This window comes from Thalia democratica, chromosome 2, assembly GCF_965202585.1.
Source record: "Thalia democratica chromosome 2, ktThaDemo2.hap1.1, whole genome shotgun sequence".
In the NCBI taxonomy this organism is placed as follows: Eukaryota; Metazoa; Chordata; class Thaliacea; order Salpida; family Salpidae; genus Thalia; species Thalia democratica.
In genome coordinates this window covers 25,482,489-25,497,615 of record NC_139166.1, presented here as the reverse complement: position 1 = coordinate 25,497,615, position 15,127 = coordinate 25,482,489, and the positions used below count along the sequence as shown (strand labels likewise).

Sequence of the window (15,127 nt, the reverse complement as noted above, 5' to 3'; positions counted from 1 at the left end):
CTAAAATTTATGGAAAAAAGAAATAGTTCACAAAATGAACATTAGTACATTTAATGTTTAAATAAACAAAATCTTCAAATCGATTTTGAGAAAAATGTTCAATTCATTTTCTATTTTCGTTTTTAACAAACTGACAGAAAGATTTTATGTTTTCATTTATTACTTACTAATAATAGTAGTATGGCGCTTTAAGGCACAATTAGACTTAAGGATATTAGAATATTACTAAAATTTTGATTTTGAAAATATTACAAGTTAAAACTAGAACTTATGTCTGTTTATTTAAATCTAAAATAAATAAAAATAAACTAGAAATTATTGATACTTGAATTACTGTTTTAAAAAGATCTAAAAAGAGTTTAAACTAGATTTATATAAATAACTTGCGTGTTTTTAACGTGTAACTACATTTTATTATTTGCTATCTAAAAGTTTTTACGTGCTTTTCTTTTACATTTTATACATAAGTATGTTCCCGATTATAAAACTTCTTTTTTTAAACAAAACAACTTAGCTGCTAGCTTTATATAATTGATGATTCCTTATTAGAACTTTCTAAGTTTCAAGTCAATATTTATTTTTATATAAACTGTTGTACAAAGCTGTAGTCTTATTTTATAAAAGTCCTACTAAAAATGTTTAAGTAATTTGTTAAATACATTCACTTTAGATTCGTTCTAAAATCAGTAAGAAAATTGTCAGACAAGGTTTTAAAAACTTAAAACATTAATTATTGTTTTCAAAATCATTACATGACTACATAAGTAAAAGGTCTGACAAAATCTAGTTGCTTAGTTGTTGCGCTAACTCATCACTTACATAACAACAAACGATAATATTTTTAAATTATATAGTCATATAGTAATCAAGGAAAACTAATTAAAAACAAAATAATCAGCAACTATCAATTGAAAAACTAAAAAATACTGTTTACTTTACTTTTTTTCGTTAATAAATTAAAAACAAATTTAAATAACAAATTTTAACTATGAACATTAATACCTTTATAAAGGAAAAAAAAAACAAAGTTTTAATTTTTAGAAAGATTAAGTTGTCCTACTAAAAAACGTTAGACTAAAATGAAAAGTAGAAAAATTCTAATTAGATTTTAAAGTTTTTTTAAATCTAAGAGCGCATTGCGATTTTTAAATAAATGTTCTGCAATAAATTATCAATTAAGGCGTTTAAGACTTGAGTGAATTTTTATCTGATCTTAATAACAATAGATTTCTTTACTTTTCGGTATATGCTCATCAGTCCTCTTTTTAAGCTGTATTAATGGCATTTTAATATACTGTTTATTAATATACTAATTCAAGTTTTTATGTTATATCTAAATAGAAAGAAGCGTATATGTTTACAAAAGTGCTACCATAAATTATAACTTTGCATTAATATATTTATTTTTGCTGTATTTACATAAGCTTTTCAATGGAAATTTAATTAGCTGTTCTTAGTCATAATCAAAATTAGTAACTTATACATATATAAATACTTTAGTCAGCTAAATAACAATAAGAACTCAAACAGCAATCAAATTTGATTTAACTAAACTTTTAAACTGTATACATTTGATTCGTAATAGAACTTTTATGAACACACTTTTAACATAGAATAAATTTTAAGCAGCATATTGATTTAGTGAAACACACGATTTTATTTAATTTTCAAACTAAAGTGATAACATTTTAAAAGGATACAAAAACGATTGTTTAGTAAAACTAGTTTAGTATGTTTTAGCAAGATAATTATCAAACAAAACTAGTTTTTAAGCTAATTAGCATTTATTTTAGATTTGGGTTTAGCGATTAGTCGTTATTTCACATTATTTTTATTCTCATTAAATTATAAAACTAATTTCAAAAATCTTAATTTTGTTTTTTTATGAACAGTTGTTAAATTTAAAATCTTATTTTTTAACTACCTCATCTTTAGTATTATGCAAAGATTAGTAATATATATAACTAGTTTAATTCATTAACCTTTTAACAGTATTAAATAGTATTAAAGTTATAAAAAAACATCAATAATTTTCAAACAAAAAATAGCTTTATAAGTAAGTATGCTTACTTATTTAGACACTTGTGTTAAAATGTTTTAGGTTGAGTTCCAATTGCTAAAAGATAAGAATTCAGCTTTATTTTGATAATTTTTTATTATTCTATTTAATTAAATCTTTAAAAAAAATATTTTAAAATATAGTGTACATAACATAACAGTTGTTTTGTTCGCAATACTGATTCTAGCAGCCTTTTAAAAGTTGGTCTACTCATAGAACTAAAAACTATATCAAGTCAGTTTATCCGAAACACACTACGAAACAAACTAGTACCAGCGCAGAGAAAAATGCAACATAAATTTGCCCTATACTTGTTACTGTTTAAAAATAAAAAGGAATTTTTCAAATGTTCAAAGCATAAAATTAGTTATTTTTACAGAATGTTGACATCAGAAACTATTCCAGCAGCTGCTCTGATGGCTTAGCTTTTTGTGCAATTTTACTCAGTTACTTCCCGGGAAAAATCGACTACTTTAAGCTTAAACCTCACAATAGAAAAAAAAAACTTTAAATCAGCTTTTACAATGACAAAGTGAGTTATTAGTATTTTTTAAATTTAGGCTGTTTAAGTTTAAAACTTTTTAAACACTTGTAAATTTGGACCACTTCATATTTAATCTGAAATTTAAAAATTGGTTTATAAGTTGGTTAATTTATAAAAAAACTTTTTCTCTCACTTTATTTGCAAACAAAAAAATAGTTTTGATTATTAAAAGATTTTAATTTTTTAAAAGTTCTGATAAAGTTTTTTTTGTAAGTTAAGTAATTAAGCTTCAAACGTAAATTTTAAAAGCCTTCATTCCAATTTTTTTACACAATACTAAATTTGCTACAAATTAGAAAACCAAACGTAAGTGTTACTAGTCATATAACTATAATATTTAGATATCATAAGTCAGGGATTGACAAACTGCGGTCCGCGGGCCAAATGCGAGCCTCCAAGCAAAAATTTGCGACCTGCGATAAACTTTTCAGTTAAAAATTGTTTTTTCAGCAATAGAAAAAATATTTTTTAGTAGAAAATTACAATTAGGGCCTTCATTTGATAATAAGTACTTACTAGTGATTTATTATTACTTATATATATATTTTCTTATGATTTTTAAATTTATTTAAGTTACTGAAGCCCGTGAAGAACTTTTTTCTATAAAGTGCGATCGCAAGCATTTTTCTATAATGAAATTTGGCCCTTTACTTATAATAAGCTGCCGACTCCTATTCTTAATAAACTCTTAATCACACAAAAAAGATGAAAAAAAATTGGAGTTTTTTTATTGTAGTACCGATATGTACAAAACCTGAAAAAACCTACAAACTAAATGTATTTTCAAGAAACTATAAACTTTTTGTATAAAATAATCTGAATATTTATACTATCGTTTAGATTTCTAACAAAAAGTTGATAAGTGTTTTATTTTATAGTAAACTAAGTTATGTTGATTCATGACAGGTGGTAGGTTGGTTACGAACTTTTTCTAGATGTTGAATTGGTGATTGAAATGGATTATAAATCAGTTATTGCTTACCTCTATGAACTCAAGGGCTGTATAGCGAAAAAAAAAAATAAAAAGCATATCATAGGTAAAACCTAATTGCATTTGATATTTATATAAACAGAAATTAAAAAGTATTTTTTTACAAACTTTTTAGTTCTGTTACTAATTTCTTACAGTGTAAAACTAAAAAATATGTTTAATGTTTAATTAATATTTTTTGTTTTATGGTGTGAACAGCTTTGATCTAAGTAGTACCCTAGTAAAACTAAATGATATTAAAATATTCAATGATTTTTGTAAATGAAAAGATTATAATTTTTTTTTGAATGCTAAAAACTGTATTTAATTGTTTTACAATAGATAAAATAAAAAAAAATCAAGTATATTATTATCATTTGATTTCAATTGCTTTGTTAAATAATATCAGTGTTAAAAATACATTTACAAAAAGAAACTTACCTTATTTCAACGATTAAAACATGTTATTTTGTTTTGAAAATGAAAAATTTTACGCAGTTTATAAGTTAAATTTTATTATGACTCTAAATTTTCATTCATCAGATAAATTTAACAAAACAACTAAACTACTATATACAAGTACTTAGAATACTTTAAGTAATATTTATAGTTTTCAATCCTACTTTAAGTTTTTATAATCATTAAAGCTGCTGTACAAAAATGTATTCTTATTGTTGTTTCACTCTATTAAACATTTTTAAGTAGTTTTTTAAATGTCTAATTTCTTAGTTTAATCCAAAAAAGTAAGAGCACTGTCAGTTTAGGATTAAGATATTAAAAATGATTACCTTACTGTGATTGGTAAATTACATTAAATTGATTATCAGAATAAGTATGAAATTAGTCTTATGTACAATTTTTTTAAAGTTTAATTTTTATACACTCATATGTAAATATTTTAAGTATAAGTCAAGTTCAAAAAAAGAAACTTTTAAGTCAGCTCATAATATCGAAAACCAACGAATATTTTCTAAGTACCTTAAAATTTAATTTGTTGTAATAAAGCAGAACGGTTATTTTTTTATTTCATTTATGTTAAGATTTTAGATTTACTGTTACCATTTGAGATAAAAATTTGTGACTTTAAAGTTTAAAAAATGTATGCATAATAGATCTAATTTAATTTCAACAAAAAGTGTTTGTTACTGATATTATGCATAAAAAAAACCAAGTTTAAAATTTTATTGAAGCTTTATTAGTATTCAGCCTTTTAAGTATATTTAGCCTATCACATAACGATAAAGTTTTTAGCTTGTATATTAAAGTTCAAATAAGTTTTTCTTAACTTAATATATAAGAATTTAGTTACTTTAAACTAGATTATTACAGTTCGAAATACTCTAAGAAATAGAAGTAGAACTTTACAAACATCAAATAACATACTATGAGGAATTTTTATGTTAAAATAAGTAATTATAATTTTATCACATAGCTGAGTTAAAGTTACTTAATCAGTTATATCAGTTTTAATAATTTTTAGACACACTATAGTGAAGTTTTATTATTCTTAATTAAATGGGGTGCAGAAAAGTGTTTATAAAAAATTTTCTGAATAAATTTATTTTGAAGAAAAAATTTTAAAAACTTATATAATAAAAAGTATAGTTTGCACCGTAGTATTGTTCTTTTATTTATTAGCTTTTAAAACATATTACAGGTGTTTTTATTTGTTGCAAAAAAAGAAGCTAAATATCGATCAACAATGCAATCTATAAAAAATTGGGCGGTTCAAAGAACTAGAAACTATCAAGTAAGTTTGTCAGAAACATCGGTGTTTTAAAACAAAATAAACACAAAATATATCTACAATTCACATTAACTGTGTTTTAAACTACATTGATTGCACATGTGGATTCTTATATGTTGTTAATAATATAAAGCAAAATGGATTTTTTTTACAGAATGTTGATATAAGAAACTTTTCAAGCAGCTGGTCTAATGGATTAGCGTTTTGTGCGATTTTACACAGTTACTTCCCGGGTGAGTTCGACTACTATAGCCTCACACCCCAGAATAGGAGAGAAAACTTTCAATTAGCTTTTACCATGGCAGAGTTAGTTGTTATCTGTTACTTGAAAAATAGACTGATGAAATGCAATTAGTTTATAGAAAGTTTAACACATTTTGAAAATATACTTTGAAATTAAGATACTTGTTACTATGATAATTAATAATAGTTTTAATTTTAGAAATTGAACAGGAAGCTTACGTTGTTAAACAATTAATAAATTGAGTAGTCTTAGAGAGTACACTAACGTTTATAGTAATAAATAATGTTTTTTTCAACATTTTAGAAACACTGTAGCTTAATTAATATTCCAACTTGATTTTTTTGTTAAAAAAATTAAATAATACATTTAAAAATAAACAAAACTATATTTTATTACAACAGGCAATTAGTAGGTTGCGAACCTTGGCTAGATGTTGAAGACATGGTTGAAATGAGAAGACCGGAACCGAGATCAGTTTTCGTGTACGTCAACCAGCTTAGGGAGTGTATACTGAAAGCTGTGGAAACATGAGCTGCAACTAACTTCAGTTTTGATGTGCAAACATATCTTTTTGATACTAGAACTTTATCTTTCCAGAAAGTTGTTGTTTTATTTTTGCTTTTAAGTTTTGATGAGTAATTATCAAAAAAACAATGTTTTTTTAGTAATGATTGTTAAAAGTATATATATAGTTTTTTGATATATAAAGAGTTAAAATTTATGTAAGAAAAATTGAAATCTGGTAATGATTATAATTAAAAAGCGAAACTAAACTCCATTTATAAAAATAAATTACTTTGTTTTGCTTTGATCTATTTAGTTAGTCTTATTAAATTTTTAAATAATTTATTTTGATTATTTATTTTAGCATAGAAGATAGAGATTATTTAACAAGAGTTGTTCATTGAGCAGCTAAGTCCAGTTTCTGTTTTGGTATAGTTCAAACTAAGACTCTATTTTTTTCTATTTCCAAACTTTTTTGGTTTTCGTCTTAGTATAACTGTAGTATTTTTGTAAAATTTTGAATAACTGTAAGTAACAATGTTTACGCTACAAATTAGTACCTTATATATTTACAACTGTAATTAATTTCACACTGCTAGCACAAATTCATAGTCCCTTTTCAGGCTAGAAAAGCATCACGTTGCGGATCAGGCCCGTGTGCCGCAGTATTCGGACCATTTTTTATAGTATGTTTTTTAAAGTACGCAATAGTTGCAGGAAATTTACGTGAAACAAGTTTAAAAGACAATTAATTTTAATCTAATAATGAGTAGTATATCAAGTAAGAACTAATATGATCTCCGTAAGCTTTATAAATCGATAGTGGTTATCAGTCTAAAGATTTTAAACTTATATGATATCTAAGCTCATTTCTTGATCTCTTAAAAATTAAGTTTATTACACATTAATGAAAAGTCTGTAGCAATATAGACCAGGCTTTCAAAACTTATTTTCATAAAAGTCACTTCTTGAGAAAATTAAAAATGATCGACTCCTACTAATTAAAAAACTCCGAATATCTAGTGTAAGTTTTAAAGCTTACGTAAATTGTGCCGAAGTCCTTTTTTTTTGAATACAAAACCCAAAATATCTAGTGTAAGTTTCGAATTTCTCGTGAAATTTGTTTAGATAATTGTTTATAGCCCCTTTACTTGTCATGTCACCCCTCCCTTTTCGGCCCTTTTGCAGCTTATTACCCCTGACTTACCAATATGAATCACTTTAGAAAACCCTGAAAGTAGACTATCAATTTCTAAAGTTACTTTAACCAACGATATTAATAAACTGGCGACTTAAAAGAAAATAAAAAAGCTAGATGTATGTACTACACATATATATATTTATAAACTGGCATGCATAAAATGAGTAGTTTATCTATGTAGTTTATTAAAAGACTAAAAAATACGCTCAAAATTATTGGTCCTAGGACCTGGTGCACGAAAAAACCTTTCGGTAATCGAGTCGCAAACCACTTGGATACCTTTTAACGTCTTGTCCAGGATAAATACACTATTTCCCTTTTAAACTGTTAAAAAGTATAAAACAATTATAGTTTTATTATGATTTCATTAAGTTAAAATGATTATATATTTCTAGAGTTAAAAAGCAGTTAAAGATAACAATAATTTATAAACAACAAGTCGTGAAAATTTAAAATACAAACTAAAGTTGATTAAGAATTATCGAGAATTTACTTAAATGAAATTAATACTAAAAAAAGTATTTATTGTCCATATTACTATAAAACTTTTAAAAACTATAATATCATCTTTAAGAGCTTTATTCTTTTTTATGTTTAGACTTTTAAGTTTTGCCTCAAAAGTTACTGTTATGTAACATTGTGTTTAAAGGTAAAATTTTTACATTTTTAATGTTTTATTTTTAAAGCAAAATCTGAAAAAAGTTATCAAATTCATTTGTATTTTTTCTTTACATTATCGTTTTGTATCTTTTTCTTTATCTAGTTTTCAAAGTTATTAATAGAAACGTATCCTTTTAGGTAACTATAAATGTTATAATCAACAAAATGAAAATTAAAACTCATATGTCTCATAGTCATATACGTTTATACACACTGTAGAAGAAAAAGTTCATGTTTTATAACACCGTTTGGATATTTTTTTTTCAATAGTTTTTTGCTATCTAAAACTAGTCAGGTTTTTCTACCGTACCGTAAATATAAAATACTCTTTAAAAACACACAACAAAAGTGTTTAAGTGTTGTATGTACGTCTCTAGAGAAAGTGTGTCAATGTGTAAAAGTTTTTTCAGTAACCACCCAGTCACTTACTGCGTTACGTAGAAATTTCAAAATTAATATCTTTTATTAAATAGTTGAATTCTACATTATCATTTGATATATCACCTTTTAACTTGAGCTGAAATAAATGTTCACAGTATATTAAAAATAAAAACTTTATTTTTTAAGCTTACAATGTGTTTGTTCTTATGCGTTGCCCTGCCCTTGATGTTAAAGTTGTTTAAAAAAAAAAATTATATATTAGAAGTTAGATATTATCACAAGTAATTTTATTCTTTTAAAAATTACAATTTAAAAAAAATGTTTTAGCTAAAGCTGTACATAAAATAAACGACAAAAGGATTTTTCAAAAAAATAATTAAAATTAGATTTTAGAGTGTATACTTAAGCCTTAATTTATGTTTACTTACTTTGTTTACAATTTTGATCACGAATTAACATGCGAAATTACTCAGTTATTTTATTCAAAAAATAGATTTTCAGGTTTGGTATTTAGACATAACTATAAGTGATTTTTATTTGTAATTTTTTTATAATACTTACAAGACGAGTCAATGCTTATTTAAAATTAACTTTTAACATAAATTTTTTAACTACTTTGCAAAGCTAATAAAAACGTAACAAAAACAATCAAAAATTCACGAGGTTTAAATACATAAACATAACTCAGTATCAGTTTTTTCTTTTAATTTAAATATTATTATGTAATAAGTGTAGTTTTGTACTTTAGTATACTAAATTTCAAATACTCTGTATTAGCAGATTTGAATCATTTTAAGCAAACGTTTAAAAACCATACGTTACAACTTCATAACAAATGTGAAGTCAATTTAGGTCTGCTTAGAACTTTTAAAGTATTTTAATAAATGTTTAAAAGTGTGCAATGTTTGAAAATAGGAATAGTCGCGAGAAACCGCTATTAAGATCACAATAGCGGTTTCTCGCGACTATTCCTGCCTGATGAGTCCTAATAAGGACGAAACCGGTCGTAGGATTGTCTCGGATGCTGTTGTTGTTGATCTTGCGGTAAAGTTCATTGTTTATTATCGATTGCATAAAACATCTCAACTTCGTTGATGATGGCCGAAATAAATACTGGGTAGTTGAAAATAATAATATGTTATATTTTTTTCTGAACTGGTTAGAACTAGTTAATTTCTCGTATTTATTATAAAATTTTAAGTAATTTGTTCAACTTTTTATTGCATCTTTTTGTTATAACTCATGTTTTCTTCGTTTTAATCATTTAAAATCTGAGTTGAAAATACCGTTTTTCTGTTTTGGCTCTAGGTGGGTAACTTTGCTAACCGGCATGCAAAATTTACTTTAAAATAATTTTTTTCTTGATTGGACTTATAAACAAAAATTTTTCACGGACCCAGTTATTAAGAAAAGGTATTCTATAAAACTTACAAAACAACCATAAAGGACAAAGCTGTATTAAAATAAAACACTTAATAAGTATTACTGCGTTCTGTAATGAAAATAAAAAATGAGTAAATTTAAAAACATTTTTTTCAAGAATTTTTTTTTATGCTCTGGTGTTAAAAGCTGAAAACAGATTTTTTAGGGCCGTACGTTGCCCACCTATATTTTAGTGTAAAAATAAGTTTAAGAATTTCTTTATTATAGCAAATAGTTTCTAAGTAGACGATACTGTGTATAACAACTTTTTTGACATTTCTATTAACTTTAACATGTTATTTGTATGTGACTGATGGTACAAGCTAGCTTGCTGTTCATATTTTGAACTTCTTTATGAAAAACAAGACAGAGTAGAAAAAATCTAAAATATTCATTTAAAACTTTAGTTTAAATGATCTATGATACCACTTTTTAAATCACGACATTCACAAATTGCTTTTAACAGGGTATCTATAGTTAAACAATCTTCGGTTTTTTTACACGCTCTGTTTCATAATGTAATGTTATTTGGAAACTACCTTTCTGCGAACGTTAGCCTGCTAATTATAAAATACTACATGCTTTAACGTAAATCTCTACACAACGTTTAATTGTTCTTATCGTATAAAATTTCGCAATACTCCTGGAATTTTTGAAGGTTAGCCACTGGAAGTAAGCTGTGTGGTAGGTAAGAAAACTATAGACTAATGAATATTTTTAATACCACAACTTAAGAATATTGCAAGGATAAAATGAAAAGAAGTAAAATCGTTTCAGTATAAAATATAAGAAAAAAATGTTGTATAAGTACGTAAAAAAAAATATATAAATATAAAACTCTAAGTTCCTAAATTACGTAAGCCTATTTAGTACAAATTTTTAGATAAAAAGCAAGTTTCATCATAAGTTATACAGTAAAACATCTGTTAAATTTAAAGAGGCTAGTAGCAGTATAAATTTTCTAAACCTGCTAAATAAGTATAAAAAATAAACTTTAAAATACGCTTTAAATTAAATCTTGCTTAAATTTAAATTTCATCATTTTGAACTTTAAGCTATAAAAGCCGCAACAGTATTTATCATATAAATATTCAAATTAAAACCTCGGCACTTTTAAATCTTCTAATTATAATATATAAATCATAATTATATATGATTAATTTCATATTTAAAATGCTTTCTAACTAAAAATAAGCAAAATTTTCTTTAAACTGCTAGTACTTAAAAAGGTTTATCAATTCATTTTAAGTTTTACATCAGAAAAAAAGACTCTTAAAAATTTAAATTAATCTATTGGTTATGAAAAAAATAAAGTTAATGCTTTTACTATAGGTGAGTATAACTTTGTTTTGAGATAAATACCAATACTTTAGATACAGTTTTAAAAAACCTAATGAATTTAAAGACTAGTAATTTTGATAGTAAACACAGACTAGTCTAGAATAATAATATTTTGTTTAAGTAAAAACCATAAGTAAGTAACGGAATGAAGTTTTGTTTACCAACAATTAGTTTATAAAACTAAAGTGTCAGGTTTCAAGATTTAATCAAAAGTATAACTTAATTAAACTTAAACTTAAGTCCTTTTTTTACAACATAAAAAAACATTATTTTTAAACACTATTTAGTTACACAAAAAACGATTTGCTTAGTTAGTTGTTAATATGTACTTATTTAAACATTTCGTTATGCACCAGTATACCTAGACAGTAATGTTTCTGTCAGATATTTCGGTGTTTCAAAAAAATTTTATATACTATTTCTGAGAATAGACTAATTCATAATCTTTGAAAGAAGCTTTTGAACGGATCAAAACTAAATGAGTTGTTGCGTAACTAGAAAACTTTGATGTTTTATAACCACAATTTAACAAGTAAAAAGCAAAAAAAAAGTTTAATTAGTTTGATTTATACATGATTACTAATGATCGATCGTTTGTGCATTTTGTATAAAACATTCAATAGTTTTTTTTACTGTTTTGTGAAAACTTAATATAGTTGTTTTAATTTTGATACTTAAGTTAATCTTATATATAGAAATAAAATTTTTATTACTACACGCTTTAATTTTATATATATTTTTTTATTTATAATACTCAAACAAAAATAAGTATCAACAATATAAAAAACAAACATTTTCAATACTTTTATAATTATACTATTTTAAATTGCTTTAAAATAAAATAACCCTTTTAAAGTAGTGTAACATTTTTTTATGTATACATCAAAAAGTTTATTCATGGTCAGTTTAAAAACAAATGTTTATTAGCTTTTTTTAAATTAAAAAAAAATTGTTATTTTAAAAGAATGTTCATAGCTTTCTATGGTTGCACTTAAATGGGTTTAAACACCTTTAAAAAAAAATTTAATCTAAAAAAAAATTCTTTTAGATAAACAACCAACTTAAAATTGTGTGTATAAGTTTGAAAACTAATCGTTTTTTATATCACTTTATTCTGTGTCAAGCATTGATTTAGTCTAAATTTAATTTTTTTTATGGAAACACTAAATGTCGAAACTCTTCTTGGCGATTTTTATTTTAAAAATTTCAAAAACCTATTTTGAAAACGCTACTTTTGAAAAGTTATTTTTATTTTAAGTTTACACCTTAAATGACGTGTAACAGCAAAAATCAGCATTAAGCTATCGAGGTCTCTATAATTTCGCATTTTTCAGGTAACTCAGAATTCGATTCATTTTCACTGCATTTTTCTTCTGTAAGATGATGTCCAACTAGAGCTTTGTAAACGAGACCTCCAAGGCTTGCACCTATCATTGGTCCAACAACCGGAATCCAGCTAAAGTTGTCATAAGCCCTGCAAAAAGAGTAATTAAAGTATTTTTTCTATTATTTTCTTAAATATGTATCCAAATATTAAAACTTCAATAAGTGATATAAGTGGATGTACTTATTATATTACAAACTAATATTTACCTTACAAGTATATTCTTTTTGCGTTTCACTGTAAATATAAAATTAATTTGTTTGCTTTAAAAATGCTTAGAAGAAATTAATTAGAATACCCAACAAAAATATTTAAGTTAGTTAACCTAAAGACTCAAAGATAGTTATTTATAATAATTTAACTACTATAACGTGGGGTAAAAAAAAGTACTTGAAATTGTACGACAAAAAAATCATTCGTTAAAGTTTGACAAATAACATGAGTTTTACTTTCAATTACTTTGTCAAAGTAACTATTACTTTTACAACATACTCACGTCCACACTTCCGCGCCGTAACCGACTGCGAAGGTGAGCAGCCTCGGTCCGAGGTCACGAGCCGGGTTTATTCCGTACCCGCAGTTCAAGCCAAAAGCCAGCCCGATGCCCTGGACAATTAGCCCGATTAGAAACGGGGCGAGTCCGTCGGCGGTTTTGTTTCCATCCACTATTGCCAGAATGCAGTTGCCCAACAAAGCAGTTGCGAACACCTGAGTTGAATATTAAGTTAATTATAATTGATTGGTTTTAATTCGGTCAAATTGCAAGACAAATTTGAGGTCAAATGCAGCCCATAAAGCAAAAATCTGCGGTCTGCGATGAGCTTTTTATAAAAAAAAGTTCATTTTTTAATACTTAGGCAAACATTTACAATTAGACTCAAAATGAATAGAAGTAGTAGTGATATTTTTAGTGCTTATTTTAACTGAGTTTGGTTTGAATTATTATTAATATTGATTACTACAATAATAGTAGCAATATAATCTTATAAAGAAAGCCGAACTCGTTTTTAGATTTTTTTTTTTACGAAAATTTTAAAGTATTCGAAATAAAAAAGTCAGCAGTTTAAAATTTAAAAAACTTAGAAAGCAGTCGAAAAGCTATCATTTTTTACAAACTAGCCTGGTCCCACAATCCACCTCCGGTAGTGAGGAAGTCCTGAGGGTAAGTGGCAAATATTCCAGCAGTTGCAGTCGGCCCCGTCACTGCCCTGACTCCCTTGTCAAAATGATTTATTGCGTCTGAAAAATGTAAAAATCAAACGTTGTTCAAAAATTTTGTAAAAAAAAACACTTCGTTAAGAAAATTAACTGTGGTAAAATACGATACGAACTTTGACTTATCTTTAAGCTGAAATATCAAGAGGTTTAACAAGCTAATGTAAACAGCTACTTTTTAAACGCACAATTATAAATCAAACTAAAAGAAAACTCACGAACATCGGTATCACAGTCACAGGTTTTAATATTCAGAAAACAAAACGTAAAAAAAACGTTGTAAATTATAAGCTTATGTTTAGTAAATGATCTTTTTGTTTTTTAATATAATTAAACTGTTTTGTTTAATGGTCAAAAATATTTCTGTAGAGTTTTAGTTTACTGATTTTGTTTTAGATTTTAAAGTATATAAGTAAAGCTATAGTGACTTTAAATTTTATAAGTATTTGTAATAGACTTAAAATTTGACCTATAAAAGTGTATCTTTTATAAATTTTTAGATTAAGTTTTTACTTATAGCCCTATAGTACTTATATAATGTTTATATATTTAACATACATAGTTTCTACATTGCAAAAAAAAGTGATTTTATTAGACAGGATTAAATTGTAGTCTTTAAGTATTTAAAATGAGTTCAGATAATTTTGCAGTTCATAAGTGAATGAAACTTTCAAAACTTTATGAACAAAACAGTGAACAGCACTGTGTATAATAACGCTTATGTTGTGACCACAATAAGTTTTAATAATAAATTCAATTATATTTTTGATGTAATGGTTTTGATAAGCCTACGCAGCTCTTATCTTATTCGAAACTGTACTGCTTTAATAACCTTTACTTTCGCTATGTTTTTTAAGTGCTGATGTAATTTTTACTAAAAAGTAATTTTTGGAACAAAATAAGCTGTTACTAGAATAGTACGAACAAATATTACAGTAAAATTAATAATTAAGGTGTGATAAGTGTATAATCAAAAACAAACCATAGTAAACTGAGTATACAATTGCGCCAGATACAAAGCCTCCTAAAGTTTGTGCTAAAACATACAAAACAAACTTCTTCCATGAAAGTCTGCCTAAAATAGTGAAAAGCAGCGACATCGCTGGATTTACATGTCCTCCTAATAATTTAAAACTAATCAATAATTTGTTTTAATTTAAGTTTAAGTTTGTATGATGAAATTAAAACTAGTCTCTTAACTAGATTTAATTAAACTTCTTTGCTTATTTCAGCTTAATATTACAGTAAAGTATTATTTTGTTTCTAATTAAACTATTTATTAGAATAAAGAGCAGTTAAAAAGGTTACCTGAAATGTTTTCTGAGATTAGTATTGCCATGGTAACACCTACTCCAAACGAAAGGTTTACTGATATAAAACCATTAACTTTTCCATTGCTAAGAATCATTTGCGCAATCGCTGCATTTCCAAAAGTCTATTAATTTTAGAATTTAT

General features: G+C 25.3%; 1 protein-coding gene across 1 annotated transcript; it reads right to left on the bottom strand.

Moving 5' to 3' along the window:
* Nucleotides 1-12,369: 12,369 nt before the first annotated feature.
* LOC145828485 (aquaporin-7-like) lies at nucleotides 12,370-14,774 on the bottom strand. Its single transcript, XM_082936239.1, has 4 exons — nucleotides 14,655-14,774; nucleotides 13,578-13,696; nucleotides 12,954-13,165; nucleotides 12,370-12,547 (listed from the first exon to the last, which is right to left on the bottom strand). Exons 1-4 carry the CDS (start codon nucleotides 14,770-14,772, stop codon nucleotides 12,370-12,372), a joined length of 627 nt encoding a protein of 208 aa, XP_082792365.1. The 5' UTR covers nucleotides 14,773-14,774.
* Nucleotides 14,775-15,127: the final 353 nt, after the last annotated feature.